Source organism: Salmo salar, chromosome 03 (genome assembly GCF_965601325.2).
Source record: "Salmo salar chromosome 03, fSalSal1, whole genome shotgun sequence".
NCBI classification, from domain to species: domain Eukaryota; kingdom Metazoa; phylum Chordata; class Actinopteri; order Salmoniformes; family Salmonidae; genus Salmo; species Salmo salar.
In genome coordinates this window covers 54,071,834-54,094,029 of record NC_138293.1, presented here as the reverse complement: position 1 = coordinate 54,094,029, position 22,196 = coordinate 54,071,834, and the positions used below count along the sequence as shown (strand labels likewise).

The following is a 22,196-nucleotide window of genomic DNA, read 5'->3' as shown; positions in this document are numbered from 1 at the left end:
TTACTGTAACATTCCTTTACATCCTTCCCCTTTATTCAGTAAGAAACAATAACAGTGAACCAAAGCAACAACACACGAGGCCAAAATGTTTCAGTATAATTATATTATATCATATTATCATTTAATTCAATGTAGTACCTGAAACTAACCACACAGGTTGGACAAAACCCTGCCCACCGTCAACACAAGGTCCCAGCAAAAGAGAGAGCGACAGAGACAGAAAGGCACAAATAGAGATCAACATTTGAAAAGGATTAACAGGGGGATGGGGGTAAGATGTGTAAAAGATGACAAGGCTCAGAGTAGAGGACAAACAGAAGAAGTGAAGGTATAAACAAAGAGAGGAAGGAGGGGGATACAAAGAGAAAGAAAGAGGCACTGAACTGAATGGCAGAAACACGGACATGGCCACACAACCCAGGCACAGGTTGAAGGAGTATGACAGAGGTGATAACAAAGAAAGGCACAAGTAGAAAAATGTTTTTTCCCCCCCTTATATTTTTCTTATTTTCTATTTCTGCACATTAAAATTAAATTTGGATAAGGTCCAGGAGGAGAGGACTGTATGAGTGTGAGGGAAAGACTGAGTATGAGGCTTAGGAATATAAAAAAACGCAAACAAATTTCAACTGAAATAACCGAATGGGGGCAGGAACAAGTGTTACGCATTACATGGAGTAAACAACATACAATAAAAGGCATTTTAAAAATAAAATTAATACTATTATTTCCGACCATCATCATTATTTCCTTTATCATTATTGTTAATCATATCATTATTATCAATAAAGTATTTTTTTTTATCTGAATGATAGATATAATCACTCTCTATCTCTGGCCACTTCTCTACCATTAAAGAAAACCAGAAAATGAGTGGAGAGAAAAACAGAGACGGAGAGAAAGAGTGAGGTTGAAAGAGTGACTGAGGTATATGTATCCTGCCTGCCGGTTCTAGCCTAGTCTCTTTGCCACCTTGTAAGTATATGGTTGTCCTCCATCTCTACCTCTGTGAAAGTGTACTGTTGGCCAGTAGAATGTCTGCAGGATATTGAGGTATGGTACTGCTGGGTTCAGAGGATATCTCTCACTACCTACATCCATAAATGGATTCAAAAGTCTACAGAAAGCGTACCAAGAGGTGTACCGACAAAAAAGCTTATCTCGCTAAACATTAGTGTACCTTTACTTAGTGTTGTAAGGTGCTCCCATCCTTCTCTCTTCTCTTTCACCCGTTTTCTCTTTCTCTCAATCTTGCTGAATCTCCCAGAATGCTTGTGTTTTAATAGTGTTAGTACATCCTTCTAACCCCTTCCCCTCACAGTCTCGTAATAAAATACAAATACTGGTTATGAATGGCTATGACTCCCACCTCCTCCACTCTCCCTTTCGCACAAACAACCCCCTCCCTCCTCAGAAGAAGGAGTACTGGTTGTCAATGGCTCTTGCCCTCCCTCCTTCCCGCTCTTCGCCCTCCACCCCCTCCAGTTGGCGAAGAGGAGCTTCCCTCTCCTCCCAGTCCTCCGCTCCTTCACCTCCTCCTGCAGTTGCTGCAGTTCCTCCTCCACCTCCTCCCAGCTCGGTCTCGTTCCCTCGTTCCTGGGGTGGGGTTGGGGGTGGGGGCCGGCCGGGGGGCAGGGGTGGGGGAGGAGGCTGGGGGGGGCTACGGGGTCTGCTGGTCAAGTCTGTTGGGAGGAAAGAACAGCCCAGAGAGAAAAGCAGAGAAAGAAATAGTGGTAAAAGGTGTAAATAAAGGAGGGGCAGGTGGGGCGGGGGACAAGATAAAAAGGTGACATTTCCAGAGAGCGAGTGGTGAGAAGGGAGAAGAGGAGGAGGAAGAGGGGGAGAGACAGAGTGAGTGTCATGGCCGCGACGTCTGTGTGACAGGTCCATGTCATGGAATCAGTCGAGACACACACAAACACACTGTGCGCTCACATACACACCTTGTTCCCGTCTATTAAATACATTTCATGGAAAACACAAAACAACGCATAGTCTGAAAATGTTCTATGAAGATTCTACATGACCCTAAACTTTTTAGCAGATACAACATTCTATGGCAGTGGTGGTCTCTCAAGTCATTGCTCTAGGAGTGATCTGTGTTCTCAAAAATACTCTATGGTAGTCCAGTTCTAGATAAGGTTAGTACAGACTAACTTCACTGGAAGACTGAGCAGTACACTGAGGTGAATGGCCACTCTAGCTAGCTCTACACTCGCACTATGGTGCGTTCCATCACTTTCTCTCTCTCGCTCTCTCTTACATCTCTCTCTCTCGCCGGCCGTCTCTCTCGCTGGCTAGGTCTCGGTCCCTCTCGCTGGCTAGGTCTCGGTCCCTCTCGCTGGCTAGGTCCCTCTCTCGGTTTCTCTCTCTCTGTCTCTCGTGCTGCCTCTCTCTCGCCATCATTCTCTCTAGGTCTCTCGCTAGGTCACTGTTTCTCTCACTCTAGATCTCTCTCTCTCGCCGCCTTTCCCTCACTAGGTCTCCCAGTCTAGGTTTCTCCTCTCTCTAGGTCTCTCACGCTGCCTCTCTCCCTCTTTCTTGCAGTCCCTCGCTCTGGGCGTCTCTCTCGGTCCCGCTCTGGGTCCCTCTCTCGCTCTGGGTCCCTCTCTCGCTCTGGGTCTCTAGGTGTCTCTCGCTCTAGGTCATTCTCTCGGTTCCGCTCCCTCTCTGTCTGTCTCTCTCTCATGCTGCCTCTCTCTCACAGTCTTTCTCTCTAGGTCTCTCGCTAGATCGCCGTCTCTCTCACTCTAGATATCTCTGTCTCTTTCGCCGTCTTTTCCTCACTAAGTCTCTCCCATTCTAGGTTTCTCACGCTGCCTCTCTTTTTCTTGCCGTCCCTTGCTCTGGGTCCCTCACTCTGGGTCTCTCTCTCGTACCATTGCGCTCGCTCGAGGCCTGGGTCTGTCTCTAATGCTAGGTCTCGGTCTGTCCCTCTCGCTCGCCATCTTTCTCTGTAGGTCTCTCCCCCTCTACGTCTCTCTCTCGCCACCGCTCTCTCCCTCTTGCCGTCTCTCTCTCCAGGTCTCCCTCTTGCCGTCTGTCTCTCCCGCTACGTCTCCCTCGGTCTCTCGCGCTACATCTCCCTCTCTCTCTAACTCGGTGTCTCTCTCTCTGTGGAGTCTGGTCTCACTTACACACAGTCAGAGATGGGGGTTGATGGAGAGTCAGGGTGGCGCGTGGTGATGACATCACAGACTGTGGGCCGGCTGCCTGCCCTGTCCCGGCCTGCGAAGAATGACCCAACGAAAACACAATAAGAGACAGCCAATCAGAGCTCTGGAAGGCACGGGGGAGGGGGTGGGGTGGGTGGGTGGAAAGAAGGGTGTAGAAGGAAAGGTGGTAGAGTGCTAGGGCCTAGGGACATAGAGAGTAATATGGACTAGGGGTTGATTTGGAATTGTGTGTGGTGGGGGGGGGGGGGGGGGGGCAGTTGTAAGAGGAAGGGGTGTATGGGTGGGAGCATCAGTGCAAATTGATGGGACCGAGCCATGCGGAGCCACTCCAGTGTGTGTGTGCGCATGTAAGCATGCATGCTGTAGTGGACATAGGATGAGGATGCAAAGCAGCCAGTCTTATGTTATAATGACATTGACAGAAACATCATGCAGTGGCCATGTTTTAGCACACACAAAATTACTTATGGCCTGTACACACACACGCACACACTCCTGATCTTCAATGGGATGATACACACGCACACTGTATTGATTCACTGACGTAATAGCATAGTGTAACCCAATCCTAATGCATAAAACACATACACCAGACATACAACGTATATACAACACCCAAGACTTGTATTTAGAGGCCAGTGTAAACCCAGTGTAGTTTCATCCTAGTGGAATATCCTGTGACCTTTCACCCCTGACCTGTTACCTGGCTGCCGGACGGCGGTGGCGCCCACAAAGCTGATGAGAGTGACGTCCGAGGCACCCCCAGACTCCAGGGGGATTGGGTGCACGCGGAAGTGCTCCAGCATGTCGAATATGGACTGGAACCACAGGTGCTGCACCCGGCACTGGCCGTCCTCGTTCAGAGACAGACGCAGGTGCTGCAGCGGACAGAGAGAAGGAGAGAGAAAGAGAGAGAGAGAGAAGGAGAAAGAAGGAGAAAGAGAGACAGAGAGAAGGAGAAAGAAGGGGAGAGAAAGAGAGAAGGAGAGAGAGAGAGAGAGAGAAGGAGAAAGAGAGAAGGAGAGAGAGAGAAAGAGAGAAGGAGAGAGAGAGAAGGAGAGAGAGAGAAAGAGAGAAGGAGAGAGGAGAGAGATAGAGAAGGAGTAGAAGGGAGGGAGACAAAAGAAGGGAGAAGAGAGGGGGACGCTACTTAGCAGGTATATCTCCTAACATGGTATAGTTGTTTCCCCTACCATTTCACATAAAAACACTGGTACTTTCAAACACACGTAAACATCAATAGTCTTACTCTCTCTTTCACACAAGGACAATATAGGAGGAAAGTGGAATAATATTCCACCATCTCCGATGCTCGTCGTATGCGGCAAGGCTTGCAGACGTTAACGGATTACAAAGGGAAACCCAGCCATGAGTTGCCCAGCGATGCAGAACTCAAAAACGAGCTAAATGCCTTTTATGCTCGCTTTGAGGAATATAACACTGTGCCTTGCGTGAAAGCCCCTGTTTTTCCAGATTACTGTGTGATCTCGCTCTCTGTAACCAAAACGTTTAAACAGGTTAACAATCACGAGGCCGATGGGCCAGACGTAATACCACGGCGCGTTCTCAAAGCATGCGCAGACCTCGTCCCAGTCTGTCATCCCAACATGTTTCAAGCTGACCACCATTTTCACTGTTCCAAAGAGCTCCAAAGTACCTGCCTAAATGACTATCACCCTGTAGCACCTGTAATTATGAAGTGCTTTGAAAGGCTGGTCGTGACACACAACAACACCACCATCCCAGACACCCTAAACCCACTCCAATTCGCATACCGCCCAAACAGATTCACAGATGACGCAATCTCAATTGCACTTTAAACTGCCCTCTTCCACCTGAACAAGAGGGGAAATAACTGTGAGAATGGGCTACATCTCAGCGGTCAACACCATTGTCCCATCCAAGCTCATCACCAAGCTAAAGACTCTGGGACTGACGTCTACCTCTGCAACTGGATCCTGGACTTCCAGACGGGCCGGCCCCAGGTGGTGCGGTTAGGCAACAACACCTCTGCCACGCTGACCCTCAACACAGGGGCCCCTCAGGGGTGTGTATTTGGGCCCCTCAGGGGTGTGTACTTGGGCCCCTCCTGTACTCCCTGTTCAACCACGACTGCATGGCCACGCACGACTAAAACACGAACAAGTTTGCTGATGACACAGCGGTGGTAGGCCTGATCACCGACAGCGATGAGTCAGCCTACAAGGAGGAGGTCAGAGACCTGGCAGGACAACAACCTCTCCCCCGACGTCAGTAAGACCATAGAGCTGATCGTGGACTATAGGAGAAAGAGAGGTGAGCACGCCCCCCATCCACAGGGGGTCGAGAGTTTCAAGTTCCTTGGTGCCATCGAGAGCATTTTGACTGGCTGCATCACCACTTGATATGGCAAATGAGCAAAGAGCTACAGAGGGTGGTGCGGACAGCCCAGTACATCACTGGAGCCAAGCTCCCTGCCATCCAGGACCTCTACATCAGGCGGTGTCCGAGGAAGGCCAGAGAAATTGCTAAAGACTCCAGCCACCAAAGTCAGACTGTTCACTCTGCTACCATCCAGCAAACAGTACCAGAGCATTGGCTCTCAGAGGAACAGGCTCAAAGACAGCTTCTTCCCCCAAGCCATAAGACCGCTAAATAGCCAGACTACTAAATAGTCAAATATTGGTAACCATACTAACTGCAATGCCTGCATCTTGCACTGACCCACGTGTGTATGTAAAGAAACGTCCTCACTGTCAACTGTGTTTATTTTCAGCAAACTTAACATGTGTGAATATTTGTATGAACATAAGATTCAACAGACATAAACTGAACAAGTTCCACAGACATGTGACTAACAGAAATGGAATAACGTGTCCCTGAACAAAGGGGGGGGGGGTCAAAATAAAAAGTAACAGTCAATGCAGCGGGTGGCCACACCAGATACTAAGTACTGCAGTGCATCTCCTCCTCATGGACTGCACCAGATTTGCCAGTTATTGCTGTGAGATGTTACCCCACTCTTCCACCAAGGCACCTGCAAGTTCCCAGACATTTCTGTCAGGAGCGGCCCTAGCCCTCACCCTCCGATCCAACAGGTCCCAGACGTGCTCAATGGGATTGCGCTCCGGGCTCTTCGCTGGCCATGGCAGAACACTGACATTCCTGTCTTGCAGGAAATCGCACACAGAACAAGCAGTATGGCTGGTGACATTGTCATGCTGGAGGGTCATGTCAGGATGAGCCTGCAGGAAGGGTACCACATGAGGGAGGAGGATGTCTTCCCTGTAACACACAGCATTGAGATTGCCTGCAATGACAACAGGCTCAGTCCGATGATGCTGTGACACACCGCCCCAGACCATGACGGACCCTCCACCTCCAAATCGATCCCGCTCCAGAATACAGGCCTCGGTGTAACGCTATTTCCTTCAACGATAAACGCGAATCCGACCATCACCCCTGTATGTAACCTCGCTACTTTTATAGCCTCACTACTGTATATAGCCCGTCTTTCTATTGTTGTTTTATTTCTTTACCTACCTATTGTTCACCTAATACCGTTTTTGCACTATTGGTTAGAGCCCGTAAGTAAGCATTTCACTGTAAGGTCTACACCTGTTGTATTCAGCGCACGTGACTAATAAACTTTGATTTGGTGAGGCAAAATCGTGACTCGTACGTGAACAGCACTTTTTGCCAGTCCCGTCTGGTCCAGCAACGGTGGGTTTGTGCCCATAGGCGACGTTGTTGCCAGTGATGTCTGGTGAGGACCTGCCTTACAACAGGCCTACAAGCCCTCAGTCGAGCCTCTCTCAGCCTATTGCGAACAGTCTGAGCACTGATGGAGGGATTGTGGGTTCCTGGTGTAACTCGGGCAGTTGTTGTTGCCATCATGTACCTGTCCCACAGGTGTGATGTTTGGATGTACCGATCCAGTGCAGGTGTTGTTACAAGTGGTCTGCCACTGTGAGGACGACCAGCTGTCCGTCCTGTAGCGCTATCTTAGGCGTCTCACAGTACTGACATTGCAATTTATTGCCCTGGCCACAAATGCAGTCCTCATGCCTCCTTGCAGCATGCATAAGGCACATTCACGCAGATGAGCAGGGACCCTGGGCATCTTACTTTTGGTGTTTTCCAGAGTCAGTAGAAAAGCCTCTTTAGTGTCCTAAGTTTTCATAACTGTGACCTTAATTGCCTACCGTCTGTAAGCTGTTAGTGTCTTAACGACCGTTCTACAGGTGCATGTTCATTAATTGTTTATAGTTCATTGAACAAGCATGGGAAACAGTGTTTAAACACTTTACAATGAAGATCTGTGAAGTTATTTGGATTTTTACAAATTATCTTTGAAAGACAGGGTCCAGAAAAAGGAAGGTTTGTTTTTTTGCATGCATGCATGCATGCATGCATGCATGCATGCATGTATGTATGTATGTATGCATGTATGCATGTATGTATGTATGCATGTATGCATGTATGCATGTATGCATGTATGTATGCATGCATGTATGCATGTATGTATACACACACACAACCAAAACCCACAAACAGAACACCTACACGCAGACCAACAACACAAACACACACATAATTTGCTGCTGCTGCTCTGTTCTTTATTTAACTCTTATTACCTATCCTGATGCCTAGTCACTTTACCCTGCCTTCATGTATATATCTACCTCAAGCACCTCATACCTCTGCACGTTGATCTGGTACTGGTACTCCCTGTATGTAGTTCCACATTGATCTGGTACTGGTACTCCCTGTATGTAGCTCCACATTGATCTGGTACTGGTACTCCCTGTATGTAGCTCCACATTGAACTGGTACTGGTACTCCCTGTATGTAGCTCCACATTGATCTGGTACTGGTACTCCCTGTATGTAGCTCCACATTGAACTGGTACTGGTACTCCCTGTATGTAGCTCCACATTGATCTGGTACTGGTACTCCCTGTATGTAGCTCCATTCTTGTGTATTATATTGTATTCCTCTTGTTACTATTTCAATTTCAAAACTCTGCATTGTTGGGAAGGGCTCGTTAGCAAGCATTTCACAGTAAAGTCTACACCAGGTGTATTCGGCGCATGTGACAAATAAAATGTGATTTGATTTGACACAGACACTCTCCCTCCCCCATCTCTTGTACCTTGGCCTTGCCCTGGAAGTTGAAGGTGAGGACGTACTCCCCGCGGCGTGTCTCGCTCTGGCGCACAAGGAAGACGCCGTGGCTGGCCGTACCCCCTGCCAGCACCAGCTGGGCCGCCTTCAGGCGCGACAACGTCCCGTGGAACCACTGGCACTCGCTCAGAGGGTGCTCCACCGCCTCCGCCACGTCTGAGAACAGGAAGGATCCTGGGAGGTGAGGAGGGATTGATGAAAAGATTAGACCAAAAAAAAGGTATCACCAGACTTGCTCTGTACATTCTGGTGTATATGTGTGTTTGCTAATGCGTAAGTAACAGGCTTCACACCTGTGGCATCTGGTGTCTCCGCAAATGGTGTGCCCAGGCCGGCTCCACCCACGCGTCCGTCTGATTCATCCAGAGGGGCGCGGGGCGGTAACTCTGGGGGGAGAGGGTCCATCAGCGGGGAGGAGCCGCCCACACCTCCATAACACACTGCAACAGGACAGGAGCAAAAACATCAGTCTTAACTATTATTTAACCAGACTTCTTTTACTTTCAAACAGCAACGAAACGTTGGACTGGTGGTTAAAACAACTTTTTTCGTCTCGCTTTCTGTATCAGGTGTTAAGTGATCTAACTGTATATTTGTAAAGCTTCAAAAAATAGTGAAACAGGGAAATCGTCACACAACAATCCCAAATGGGCTCTTAGATCCTATCTTGTGCAGTCATATTTGAGAAGATTGGATAGGTAAGGAGTAGCTCCTGCTTACCTTATGCTACATGTCTGCTGTTTGTAGATTCTTACAGATTAAGTGTCTCGAGCAGTGGTCACCAACCTTTTCTGAGCCAAGTTCACTTTCAAAATGCAAGCCAAGATCTACAGCCCAAAACTGTTTCTAAACATATATTTTTTTTTTATGTAAGCCTATGCAACATTTACCAAATAAGAACAGTTCTGTAGAAATAAGGTTTATTGCAGTAGGCCTGTAATGGAGGCCACCCTAGCAGTAGAGGTTTCAGTGAGGAGGCAGATGCTTCGATACGGGGCCAACTCAGAATGAGGGTGTTTATTTACAGTGCTGAGTTGGAGCCGCCGGAAAACTGTTCACTATGTACAATCAAAAATAACATAACCATAACTGGACAGGAGCATAAACTGGATAATTAATCAAATAATAAGTTGAGCTCCAAAGAAGCCAAGCTTCAATCAATAGCTGAAAATATAGCGTTCAGCCAGCATGGCAACCAATGAAATGACAGGGTTTCATGTACAATTCCCATCAGGCCTCATCTTGGACTGTACACTTTTAGATTAATCACAAATCAATGGTAACTATTACCTTACATAAAGGCCTGAAAAGCACAATAAACATGCACTGAACAAAAATATAAAACACAACATGTAAAGTGTTGGTCCCATTTCTTGAGCTTAAATAAAAGATCCCAGAAATGTTCCCGATGCACAAAAAGCTTATTTCTCGAAATGTTGTGCACAATTAGTACCCCGTTAGTGAGCATTTCTCCTTTGCCAAGATAATCCATCCACTTGATAGGTGTGGCATATCAAGAAGCTGATTAAACAGCATCATCATTACACAGGTGAACCTTGTGCTGGGGACAATAAAAGCCCACCCTAAAATGTGCAGTTCTGTCACACAATGCCACAGATGTCTCAAGTTGAGGGAGCGTGCAATTGGCTTGCTGACCGCAGGAATGTCCACCAGAACTGTTGCCAGAGAATTTAATGTTCATTTCTCTACCATAAGCCGCCTCCAACACCTCCATATCCGGCTTCTTCACCTGCGGGATCATCTGAAACCAGCCACCCGAACAACTGAGGGTTAGTACAACCAAAGAATTTCAACACAAACTGTCAGAACCCGTCTAAGGGAAGCTCATCTGCGTGCTCGTTGTCCTCACCAGGGTCTTGACCCGACTGCAGTTCAGTGTCCTAACCGACTTCAGTGGGCAAATGCTCACCTTCGATGGCCACTGGAGAAGTGTGCTCTTCACGGATGAATCCCAGTTTCAATTGTACCGGGCAGATGGCAAACAGCGTGTATGGCGTCGTGTGGCCGAGCAGTTTGCTGAATGGCGAGTGTCCCATGGAAATTGAAGGTGATGAGAGTGAGGATGAATTAACTGTGGTGGCAGGTGCATTGCTGACTGCTGAGAAAGTTGAATAGAGAGAGAAGTGAGGAAGGTCGGCGTGAAGTTCATCCGAGATGGAGCCTTGGCGAGAGTGAGGATGAAATACATGCGGTGAGGACTGCCGAATTCAGGCCTTGTCCTGAGGATGATTCTGGCCCAGTGGGAGTGAGATTTGTAGAGCAAATGGATCCTTGTATTTTGGCTGATCCATATGTGGTGTGTGGTGTCAGGTTGGGGACTGTTGAGTTGGTGAAGTTAACTCGGAGTGGACTCGTGATGATTTATTGTGTTTCATCCACCCAGAGGGAGTGGGTGCTCCGGATTACGCGATTAGGGACAATAATTATGACTTGCTTTGCAGAGCAGGGTGCCGTTGAAAGGAGTGATAACGGGGGTGGCATTAAGTGTTGAGGAGGAGCAGTTGAACTTGAAGATTCCGGTGTCTAACACCCGCCGTTTGGTGAGTTGTAGATTTGGTGGAGAGTGTGGGGAAACGGAGAAGACATCGTCTGTCAAGCTGAGTTTTGATGCAGAGCCTTTGCCAGATAAGGTCATGGTAGGAAGTGTCAATTACCCAGTGAGAGCTTTTGTTTCGAAAACAAAAGAGTGTTTTAGGTGTCAAGTTTATGGGCATGTTGCAGCAGTGTGTCGGAGGGAGATGCCTTGATGTGAGAAAGGAGGGCATGAGACGAAGGAATATGTGGTATCGGCGGAGAAAGTAATACATGTTAGTTGTGGGGGTTCGCAGGGAACTGGAGTTTGGAGAAAGGGACATTGAGGTAGCCAGGGTTAGAGTAGTACAGAAAGTGTCATATGCCAAAGCAGTGAAGAGAGTGGTAGAGGAAGATGGGGACCGGGTGAGGGATCCTGAGAGATGGGAAGAAAATGTGCTTCAGTACGGCGGACTTTTTAGCATTTATAGCCTTGGTTGTTAATTGTACTACAGAAAATTGAGGTGGCAGAGAAGTACTTTTACTGCAGAACAGTTGCGGGGGGTGTTGAGTGGTAGTGTTCTGTCTTCTCAGACCGTTGGTCTGAAGTAGGACTTGATAGGGTTAAACAGTGGAATGGGGTGGTGGGTTTTGTAGAGAGGGCTAATAGTTGGCTGGGCAATTTCCCTTTGTCTCAATTTTATATATTACCATATCAAATAATTTAATGTAGGTAGACCGTGAATGGCCTTACACCAGTACAGTAGATGGTGGTGTATGCACCTAAAAGTTGGATGCAATCTCCCAACAAAATCCCAAAGAAGAAGAAGCTCCGTTTGACCCACCTCCCATCTCAGCAGGAGCATGACAGAGGAACAAACAATTCACAGGTAGGCTACGTTTTAAAAGCAATTATTTTACTTCACATAGTGATTTCAGAACTCTGTGCACTTGAATTGTAACACTGATAAGAAAAGGCCTGATAAGAAACATTAAATGCAGTGCAACAAACAAATAGCTGCTGCCAAAACCAAATGAATTGCCGGCGAACTCACAACCTGCGTTTCGCTCTACAGGCTACATCGACAGCACCAAAAGGACAAGGCATCATACACATTATATTCAATAAAGGAATGTGCATTTCATAAACCCACAAACCGTTTCCATGTCTGGTTGTATCTGCATCTGATGGTCAGTCTCAGCGGATGAAGGGAGAGAGTGAGCAGCAGAGGGTCTGCCTCTCACTCACGGTCCCTGATCTCTCCTTTTTCCGGTGAGACTGACCAGAGAGAGGGGAGACAGTCTGATGACCAAACTCGAGTCACACCGCATTATTTCTGTCTCATGCACAAATTCATGTTGTTCCTATGACCAGAGAAAGTGAATTATTAGTCGACATTAAAATAGACAAGACGAGCCGTTAATAATAAAAACGCAGGCCCATCGATACACTTGGCTACTCATTCACTGCAGCTGCAGTGCTGGTTGTAACGCGAGTGTAAGTAGGGAGAAGCGCGTTTTTTATGTTTTGAAAAGTGTTGAATTGTAAAAGCAGCAGCTATTTGCTGTATTCTTTGACAGTCTCTCTGGTCAGGGTTTTAAAAGTTATTCAAATCTCATTTAGGCTAGTATCAGACTTTGCTGTGGGGTAGTGGAAGCTACTGGCGCGATGATTTGAGCTATCCGATTGGCCAGCGCAGTAGGCGCACTTGATTTAGCTCTAGGGGTCTGCCGGGTAGGCAGAGTTTGTTCCTTCAGACAAATTAAATGGTTCAAAATGGGAACACTTTGCCTACCCGGCGCACAGGGCTGCCGAATCAAGTGTATCTACCACCAACGGTTCGGCGATCGACTAGGAATGCCTAGTTGACTAGGACCGCGATTGACTGGTTGGTATATACTGGTCTAAGAGTAGTAGCTTGGGGAGGTGTGTAGGGGTCGATTTGGGATTTGGCATGCCCCACTCACCTTGAGAGAGGCGGTCACTGAATTCTGGCATTCCACTGATGTCCATGGGTCCCCCACACACAGCTTCTATGTCCTCCTGTTCACTGTAGAGTCAAGATACACAAAGCTTGTTCTACAGTAGCTGGGGCGTCGCTTCTACTTCCGTTGACCTCATCAATAGTTGACAGTCAGTGAATACAAGCATATATATGGTCCCTCTTAACTCTCCCTCACTGCCCCCCCCCCCCCCCCATCACTGACTTGAAAGAAAACATGTGTTACATGTATTACTTAACACACAATTTGCTTACCTGATACATATACCGTTCCTGATGTCACTCAACCAGGCTCTCATCTGCACAGCGTCTCGCGTCTCAATCACATACTGCACCTGTCCCTCCAACTGACAGAGAGAAAGATAGGGTTAGCGAGAGAGTGAGAGAGAGGGGCGAGAGAAAGAGGAGGGTGAAAGAGGGGCGAGAGACATTGGGGGCGAGAGGGGTGAGAGAGGAAGGGGTGAGAGGGGGGGGCGACAGAGGGGGTGAGAGAGAGGGGGTGAGTGAGCGAGCAAGAGAAATACAAGTCAGTCTACAGATGCAAGCAGAACAGGAGCTGACTATCTGAACATAATGAACTGAGAGAGAACAAGAAAGGGGAAATGAAAGGATGGACAGAGCAGAGCATCACCTGCAGGAGGAAGGTGTTCTCCTTGTCAGGCACCTCCAGGGCTGTGGTGCTCCTCACATCCACAATAGAGCAGCATGGGACAGTCAGCCTGGGCTTGGAGGACTGAGACAGGGGGACAGAGAAGAACATTGAATAAGACACATCTGTGCACTCAGAGAAATTGTGAATATTCCATAATGTGAAAATTGCACAATGCCTGCCAATGACATTCATCTCCAAGCATTCCAAAGGAGCATGTTGACAGGTTGTCATGCCTCAGTGTTACATCAAAGATACACAATCTACTCTGATGGCCCCCACCCACTGGGGAGCCAGGCCCAGCCAATCAGAATTAGTTTTCCCTACAAAAGGGCTTTATTATAGACAGATACACAACTCAGCACCCTCCCCCCTAGATGTGGAGGTCCTGAGGTGGTCTGCGGTTGTGAGGTATGTTGGACGTACTGCCAAATTCCCTAAAACAACGTTCTCTAGCAACAGCTCTGGTGGACATTCCTGCAGTCAGCAAGCCAATTGCCTGCACCCTCAAAGCTTGAGACATCTGTGGCATCGTGTTGTGGCAAAACTGCACATTTTAAAGTGGCCTTTTATTGTCCCCAGCACAAGGTGCACCTGTGTAATGATCATGCTATTTAATCAGCTTCTTGATATGCCACACCTGTCAGGTTGATGGATTATCTTGGCAAAGGAGAAATGCTCACTAAATGGGACGTAAACAAATTTGTGTACAAAATTTGAGAGAAATAATTGTTTTGTGCGTATGGAACATTTCTGGTATCTTATGTACATGTTAAGTTTATATTTTTGTTTAGCATATTGTTCTTAGGTTTTGCCACAAATTATATTGAAAAAGTGTTTTAATGACTCAATTACTAATCTACTCCCTTCCCTGAAAATCCCACCCCAATGATTCCTTAACAGGTCTGAAAACCCTACCAACCCCGTGACTCTCACAAATGTCCAGCTCCTTCCGACAATCCCACCCACAGTGATCGATTGACAGGCTAAACTGTTAATGTGGCCAGGATAACAAATGATAATGAGGAAAATAAATAGAAAATGGGAGGAATAACATAGTTTTACCCAATAAAAGATTTGAATTAAAATGTTGTACTTTGTAGGTTAAGAATAAGCATTGTTAAATTGCACATTTAGTTTATATATTTTTGTCACAAATAATGCGATCAGTATAATGTAGTACAATTACAAATGTGAACTTTATCTTCCAATTTTATTTCTCAATATGGCAGTGTTATCTGGTAGGAAATTAAACAAAAACTGACAACTTAAATGCAAACTGGAGTATTGCGTTTAAATTTCATCATTGATTATGTTCACATAAAAATACAATTGCAAACGTTTTATTAATGTATCATTATAAAATATGATTTTTTTGGGGCAACTATGTACTCCAAACATTAAGAACACCTTCCTAATATTGAGTTGCAACGAACAGGTCTCTCACTCACTTTAGGCGGGATGAAGAACTCCAGATAGTACTCCTCGCCCCGCTCCCCCTCCTTGTCCCTCTCCCTCAGGACCAGTCTGCACTTGTGCCACCGACCACCCCTCCAGCCCACAGTGCCCCCGGGGACGAGAGGCTGCACTGCGGCTGTCTGAGCGGCGTTAGCGGTGGACGTAGTGTTGTTTAAGCCAGTGCCAGCGTTGTTGTGTTCTTGTGTGCCGTGGTGCAGCAGGCCGAAGGAAAAGCCAGGGAAACCACTGTGGCTCCCGGCAAACTCATCTGGCATGGAGGAGCTGACGCTGACTCCTCCCTCCCTCACCAGCCGGCCCATCTTCCTCGGGGTGGCGCTGCTGCTGCTGCTGGGGGGCAGGCCGGAAGAAGGTGACACCACGGCCGAAGCGGGTGCCGAGGAGAGAACGGGGGGCGGGGAGCGAGACAGACGCAGCTTCTCCAGCCGGTGGCTCCACTTCTCCTTCTCTCCCCCCTCGCCATTGCTCCGCCGGCGGTCCCGTGCCTCCGATAGCGAGAGGGAGGTGGCACTGCTGGAGGAAGACGGGGGCAGGGAGGAGGAGGAGGAGTGGGGGAGGGAGAGGGGCAGGGAGAGGGAGACAGGCATGGAGGAGGTGGGTGTAGGGGGCTGAGTGCCAGAGTTCCTCTTGGAGGAAGAGCCGGTTGCAGCGTCCTGGACCCCCATTGTGTAGCTGTAGCTGGAGGGCATCTGGGAGGAGCTCTGGGGGGAGTCGCTGGACGAGCTGCGCCAGTGCAGGATGCCCCGGACACTGCCCCGCACGCTGCGCCCAACACTCCGCAGAGAGAAGCGCTTCTTCAGTTTGGTTTTGGACTGGCTTCCTGCCGAGGCCGGGGTGCCATTACCCTTGAAGCGAGGAGGAGTTGTGTCGGAGCAAGGGGAGGCAGGCGTTTGGGGCATATGGGAGGGGTCTTCATCGTCCAAGCAAACTTCCAGCTCCGCCTCCCCCTCATCTGGCTCCACCTCCTCCTCCATGACCGTTACGCCCGCCCAGCTGTCCTCTTCCTCGGCTGTCGTTTCTCTAACTGGGGCACCCCTCTCTTCCCGCCTGCCGTTGTTTCCTCCTCCCACTGAGGAGGAGCAGGAGGAGGAGGAGGATGGGGGGAGGACCGTTGTGACAGCATAGGAGTCTTGAAATTGGTCCCCACTTCTGGTTTCCAACACCAGTCGTGTGGAGGCAGGCTTGGGCAGGGCTCTCACCGGGTTGGCTGGGGCACAGGGGTGGTAGGAGGCTCCCTCGGTGACGGGAGGGGGAGAGACCGCCTCCTCTTCCAGGGAGGTGGCGTCTGATTGGGGGGCCCAGCTCCCCGCCTCCATCCCAGGGGCTGTACCCGGCGCCCCTGCCACTCCCTCCAGTTCGCTCTGGAAATGTCGGACAAAGCGGTCAGTGAAGCGGCGACAGAAGGTGGCAGCAGAGTCGGGGGAGTAGTGAGGGTTCTCCAGGAGGAACGCCCGGAAGTGGCGGGCAAAGTCCCCGGCCGCCATGCGGGCATGCAGCTCACAGAACTCCGTCCAGCTCAGGCAGGGGGAGGGCGTGGGGGTGTCCGACAGCGAGGATGGGTGAGGCTGGGCCAAGGGAGGAGGCAGGGGGGGTGGCCGAGGGAACATGGGCAACAGGGATGGGGATGGAGGGGACGGAGAGGGGGAGGGTGAAAGGGGCAGCGGGGAGGAGTTGGCTGCCCGCGGGCTAGGTGGGGTTAAAAGAGAGCCGTTCATTCTACCAGGAGGGCGTGGGGGGAAGCTGATTGGCCAACTAGCTGGCTGCTATTTGGTTTATCACTTAAGGTTAATTAATGAAACCTGCACAGCTCATCAGGGCTAATTTACAAACAGGTGGGAATTCAAGTACCGTACTATGCCAGGCATAGAGTAGATTCACCCCCATTTAAAACCTTCAGCTAAAAGACTACTGTAACACACTGATGAGCACAGACTGAGAAGAGGTAGAAATATAGGGGGTCTGTCTCTGTGCAACATGCTTTCATACATTTAAAAATATCTATGATAAAAGACAGGGTAAAATCGGTGTCAGGGAGGAGGTATAAGACAAAGAGGTGAGGTAAATAGGTGAGGTTCACAAGTGGCCACCCTGCTTACGGTCCACCACACATCCACAAGAATACAACTGCAGCCTGTGAAAACAATACAAGCACAATCAATGGCGATACATCACATTACCTGTTACATATATTCTCCAGAGCCATAACCAACTCTAATATGATCTACAATATCTAATCAACTGTAACTAATACAAATACCCCTAACACCGGTTGCCACCTGCAGTTGTTGTCTGTTGGACTAGTGGTCACAATAGTTGTCAACTATTGACTTAAATTGAGTCAATGCTTTACATCCACAAAAACAAATTGATAAGCAACCCGTTTTACTGACAACCCATTCAATTAGTTAGCTAGATATCTTCACATAACCGTACTTAGGTAGCTACATGTGGTGAAGATCCAAACGGTTACTTGTGAGACACCAACTGATTTGTCAGTGTTCAGATAACTAGTGGCTTAATCACTTTCACACACTGTAGCAAAGCCAAATATACTGTGGCATAGCTAACTAACTACCTTACTGGCAACAAAATAAATAAAATACCTTATTGGCTAGATTATTGAAGCTAAACAACTGACTGCGTATGAAACCAGTTAGCTAGCTAACAACATTACCTAGCTAGGTTGCAAACTGGCGCTGGATGTAAACAATCCAGAGAGCCTGGTTAGTATTGACGTTACTGGCTAACGAAGTTAGCTTGAATTCACAAACCATTGTCGGCCTAGTCAGATACTCGAGGCCAGTGCTTGATGGCTAAAATAACCTAAAGGAGAGGAGGAGAGACAGTTAACTAGATAGCTGATATTACAGAGTAATGATAGTGCATGGACATGGCAAAATGACACACAGTGAGGTCATGTTAGCTTAACTAACGTTAACTAGCAACAAGAGCCAGCACATCGCGTGATAAACAATCTAGTTAGCGTAAGCGTTACTGAGCTAGCTAGTTAACGGTCGCTAACTAGCGACCCATCACAGCTAGCTAGTAACGCCATCCATCTTAACAGAACCATGTTAGCTAGTTAAATAAAAAGCACCAGCTTGAAGCAGTTAGCTAAGTAGCTAACTAGCCAATATTCAACAATGTAGCTAAAATGTAAGCCTAGCTTGCTGTTTTAATTAAATAACAGTGGTTTAGTAAGCTAATAGTAGCGAGCTATCGTTTGATATAGTAGCTACCTAGACTATGGCTATTATCGTTGAATAAGGGGTGCTAGCTAATTGAAGTAATGTTATGTTTACCCACTTGTACACGCTTGTCTTCAAAATAGTGTCCACTTACAGTTAGCTAGCCTCCCATACGTGCTACAGACAACAGGCGAATCGCTAGCTAGCTACCTAGATATTATTATTAGCTAGCAAGCTATTAATAAAACAACTAATTTAGTAATCTTGCGTTGGCTTACATTAGAATTGTAATTTATACGCTCCAGCGCTTTATACAATTCGTTCATATATCCGCGAAATAAATATAATTTTATAATAGTTGTTACTAACATGAATATTTCTGTGCTCCCTATCTCTCGCGATATAGTGGGAGAGAGACGATGGGAAGGGAAAGTAGACTAGCGAGGAGGGTGGCAGCAGGAGGAGTTGCAGGGACTACGTTTGCATTGAGTACTTGGATGGTGGGAAAATGGAGGGGCACTAAAAACATTTTGAAAAACAATCACCACCGTCTGTGAATTGTGTGAGGCGTAAATTAACATTTGTCTCATACTGAACTACTAGACTATCTTTAAAAAAATGCATGAATGTTTACAAAAAGCCTATATAATAGCATATCATTTAAAATGTTTTTGTAATTAAAATATATCCTTATGGAGATAATTGATTTCAAACTAGCTGAATAGATCCGTGATTACTGTAGGCTATAGTATGCCTATATGCAGCCTTTCTGTATCAGTGGCCACATGAGCACATAGACCTACTGCTGTGTTGGTGTTGTCTCTATAGCTGCTTTCAGTATTGTGTTGTTTATACACAGCGTGTACTTACTGTCAATTCAGGTTCCACCTTTCTCTTCATCTTCTATGGCATTTCTCTTTCATTTCACCAGCATGTGTTTAAAGGTCCAATGCAGATTTTATTTTTTTTATCTTAGTATTTATCCTTTCCAGGTAACAATTATGTTCCTTACTGTGATTGTTTTCAAATAAAGTTTTCTAAAATAGACAAATGGACTACAAAAGAATAGAATAGCATTGAATAGACTAAAATAGAATTGAGAAGGATTAGCCGGTGTGTTCATAATTCGTCTTTCATAAAAAAAAAATTATACTGGAAATCTTAAATACAAAAAAATATATATTCCCTGGAATCTGTCGAGAAGTAAGGAGGAACCTAACTAGTGGTTGTTTGTAAAAAATAAAATAATACTTTCAATGCCATTTGTACTGTACGTTCTCTTTCTATCGCCCTCTCTCTGTGTCACACACACACTCACTCAATTATCTTCCAATAAATATACAGTTGAAGTCGGAAGTTTACATACACTTAGGTTGGAGTCATTAAGGCTAGTTTTACAACCACTCCACAAATGTCTTGTTAACAAACTATAGTTTTGGCAAGTCGGTTAGGACATCTAGTTTGTGCATGAAAATAAGCCTTTAAAATACAAATACTTAAATACGCATGTATTACTGAACTCAGGTTTGGTTGTTATTCAAGTATATTTAGGCTAACACCTCTGTCGGTGGAGATTGACACTACTTGCTCCTAGGTTTTCGTAGAATAATATCAATTTCTAAAACTGTCTGCTAACTCCAAACCATCAAGATGTCATCAGCTAAAACCTTGTCTATCGGCATTGACCTGGATACTACCTACTCCTGTGTGGGGATGTTCCAGCATGGCAAAGTGGAGATCATCGCCAACGACCAGGGCAACAGGACCACACCTGCCTTCACAGACACAGAGACTCATCGGTGACGCAGCAAAGAACCAGGTGGCCATGAACCCAAACAACACCGTTTTCGACGCCAAGCGCCTCCTTGGTGCTGGTGAAGATGAAGTAGATCACTGGGGCCTACCTAGGCCAGAAGGTGTCCAACGCAGTCATCACAGTCCTCGCCTACTTCAACAACTCACAGAGACAGGCCACTAAGGACGCTGGAGTGATCACTGGGCTGAACGTGCTGAGGATCATCAATGAGCCCACAGTGGCGGCAATCGCCTATGGAACGGACAAAGGCAAATCCAGGGAACGCAATGTCCTGATCTTTGATCTGGGCGGGGGCACCTTCGACGTGTCCATCCTGACCATCGAGGATGGGATCTTTGAGGGGAAGGCCACTGCTGGGGACACTCACCTGGGTGGGGAGGACTTTATTATGGATCGCCATTAGCTGCTGCCAAGGCAGTAGCTACCCCTCCGAAACTAACTGCAGCTTTTTGTTAAGCATTGCAGTCATTTCAGTCGCTGTAGTAGCTGACATCTATAGTGTTGAGTCATCCACATACATAAACACACTTGCTTTACTCAAATCAGTGGCATGCCGTTGGTCAAGATTGAAAAAAAGCAAGGGGCCTAAACAGCTACCCTGGGGAATTCCTGCTTCTACCTGGATTAAGTTTGAGAAGCTTCCATTAAAGAACACCCTCTGTGTTCTGTTAGACAAGTAACTCTTTATCCACATTATATACAGGGGGTGTAAAGCCGTAAGACACGGTTTTACAGCAGCAGAATATGATCGATAATGTCAAAAGCTGCACTGAAGTCTAACAAGACAGCCCAAACAATCATTTTATCATCAATTTCTCTCAGCCAATGATCAGTCATTTGTGTAAGTGCCGTGCTTGTTGAGTGTCCTTCCCATTTTTTCCAGAAGTTTACTAAGGTTTAGTAGCAGGCTGATTGGTCGACTATTTGAGCCAGTAAAGGGGGCTTTACTTTTCTTGGGTAGCGGAACAACTTTAGCTTCCTTCCACGCCTGAGGGCACACACTCTCTAGTAGGCTTAAATTGAAATCTTCAGTAATTTTGCATCCAGATTGTCAGACCCCGGTGGCTTGTCATTGTTGATAGACAGCAATACTTTTTTTCACCTCTTCCTCACTGACTTTACAGAATTCAAAAGTACAATTCTTGTCTTTCATAATTTTGTCAGATATACTTGGATGTGTAGTGCCGGCGTTTGTTGCTGGCATGTCATCCCTAAGATTGTTTATCTTGCCAATAAAAGTCATTAAAGTAGTTATCAGTGGGTAATATCAGTGGGTTTTGTGATAAATGAGCCATCTGATTCAATGAATGATGGAGCCGAGTTGTTTTTTTTCCCCAAAAAATGTAATTTAAGGTGCTCCAAAGCTTTTTACTATCATTCTTTATATAATTTATCTTTGTTTCATAGTATAGTTTATTTTTATTTAGCTTAGTCACATGATATCTTAATTTGCAGTATGTTTGTCAATCAGTTTGGCTGCCAGACTTATTTGCCATACATTTTGCCTCATTCCTCTCAACCATAAAAATGTTCAATTCCTCGTCAATCCAAGGGGATTTAACAGTTTTTACAGTAATTTTCTTAATGGGTGCGTGCTTATTAGTAACTGGAATAAACTGGAATAAATATGTCAAGTCCAGCATCTGGTTGCTCCTCATTACACACCACAGACCAGCAAATATTCTTTACATCATCAACATATGAATCACTACAAAACTTATTGTATGACCTCTTAAACACTATATTAGGCCCAGCCTTTGTTACTTTGGTTTTCCTAGATATGGCTATTATATTGTGATCACTACATCCTATGGATTTGGATACTGCTTTAAAGCAAATTTCTGCAGCATTAGTAAAGATGTGATCAATACATGCTGATGATTTCATTCCTGTGCTGTTTGTAGACACCCTGGTAGGCAGACTGACACCTTAACCAGGTTGCAGGCACTGGTTACAGTTTGAAGCGTTTTATTGAATGATTTTATTGATGAAAGCCAGTCAATATTTAAATCCCCCAGAAAATATACTTCTCTGTTGATATCACATACAGTGGGGGGAAAAAGTATTTGATCCCCTGCTGATTTTGTACGTTTGCCCACTGATAAAGAAAGGATCAGTCTATAATTTTAATGGTAGGTTTATTTGAACAGTGACAGACAGAATAACAACAACAAAAATCCAGAAAAACGC

General features: G+C 46.5%; 1 protein-coding gene and 1 pseudogene across 7 annotated transcripts; one reads left to right on the top strand and one right to left on the bottom strand.

Moving 5' to 3' along the window:
- Positions 1-11: 11 nt before the first annotated feature.
- Positions 12-18,659, bottom strand: sh2b1 (SH2B adaptor protein 1). 7 transcript variants are annotated; one of them, XM_082973583.1, is made up of 11 exons: positions 18,560-18,659; positions 17,774-17,825; positions 14,978-17,133; positions 13,509-13,610; positions 13,133-13,224; positions 12,843-12,925; positions 8,636-8,782; positions 8,311-8,516; positions 3,880-4,054; positions 3,138-3,228; positions 1,512-1,682 (listed from the first exon to the last, which is right to left on the bottom strand). In XM_082973583.1, the coding sequence occupies exons 3-11, from the start codon at positions 16,715-16,717 to the stop codon at positions 1,661-1,663; spliced, it is 2,658 nt and encodes an 885-aa protein (XP_082829709.1). In that variant the 5' UTR covers positions 16,718-17,133; positions 17,774-17,825; positions 18,560-18,659; the 3' UTR covers positions 1,512-1,660. The 7 variants fall into 7 exon arrangements, with proteins under 7 accessions (XP_045572080.2, XP_082829709.1, XP_082829711.1 ...); XM_082973585.1 differs by having other exon boundaries at positions 17,677-17,825; positions 18,560-18,657; XM_082973581.1 differs by having other exon boundaries at positions 17,677-17,825; positions 18,309-18,633.
- A 1,181-nt stretch (positions 18,660-19,840) lies between these two features.
- On the top strand, positions 19,841-20,409 carry LOC106600736 (heat shock 70 kDa protein-like; annotated as a pseudogene).
- Positions 20,410-22,196: the final 1,787 nt, after the last annotated feature.

Bases quoted from the DNA above. Each gene is read 5' to 3' on its own strand.
- sh2b1 (XM_045716124.2), bottom strand. From the start codon at position 16,717: ATGAACGGCTCTCTTTTAACCCCACCTAGCCCGCGGGCAGCCAACTCC. The intron at 13,225-13,508 runs GTGATGCTCTGC...TCTCTCTGTCAG, and splicing joins AGAACACCTTCCTCCTGCAG to TTGGAGGGACAGGTGCAGTA. The intron at 1,683-3,879 runs GTAACAGGTCAG...TCCTCCCAACAG, and splicing joins CACCGCCGTCCGGCAGCCAG to ACTTGACCAGCAGACCCCGT.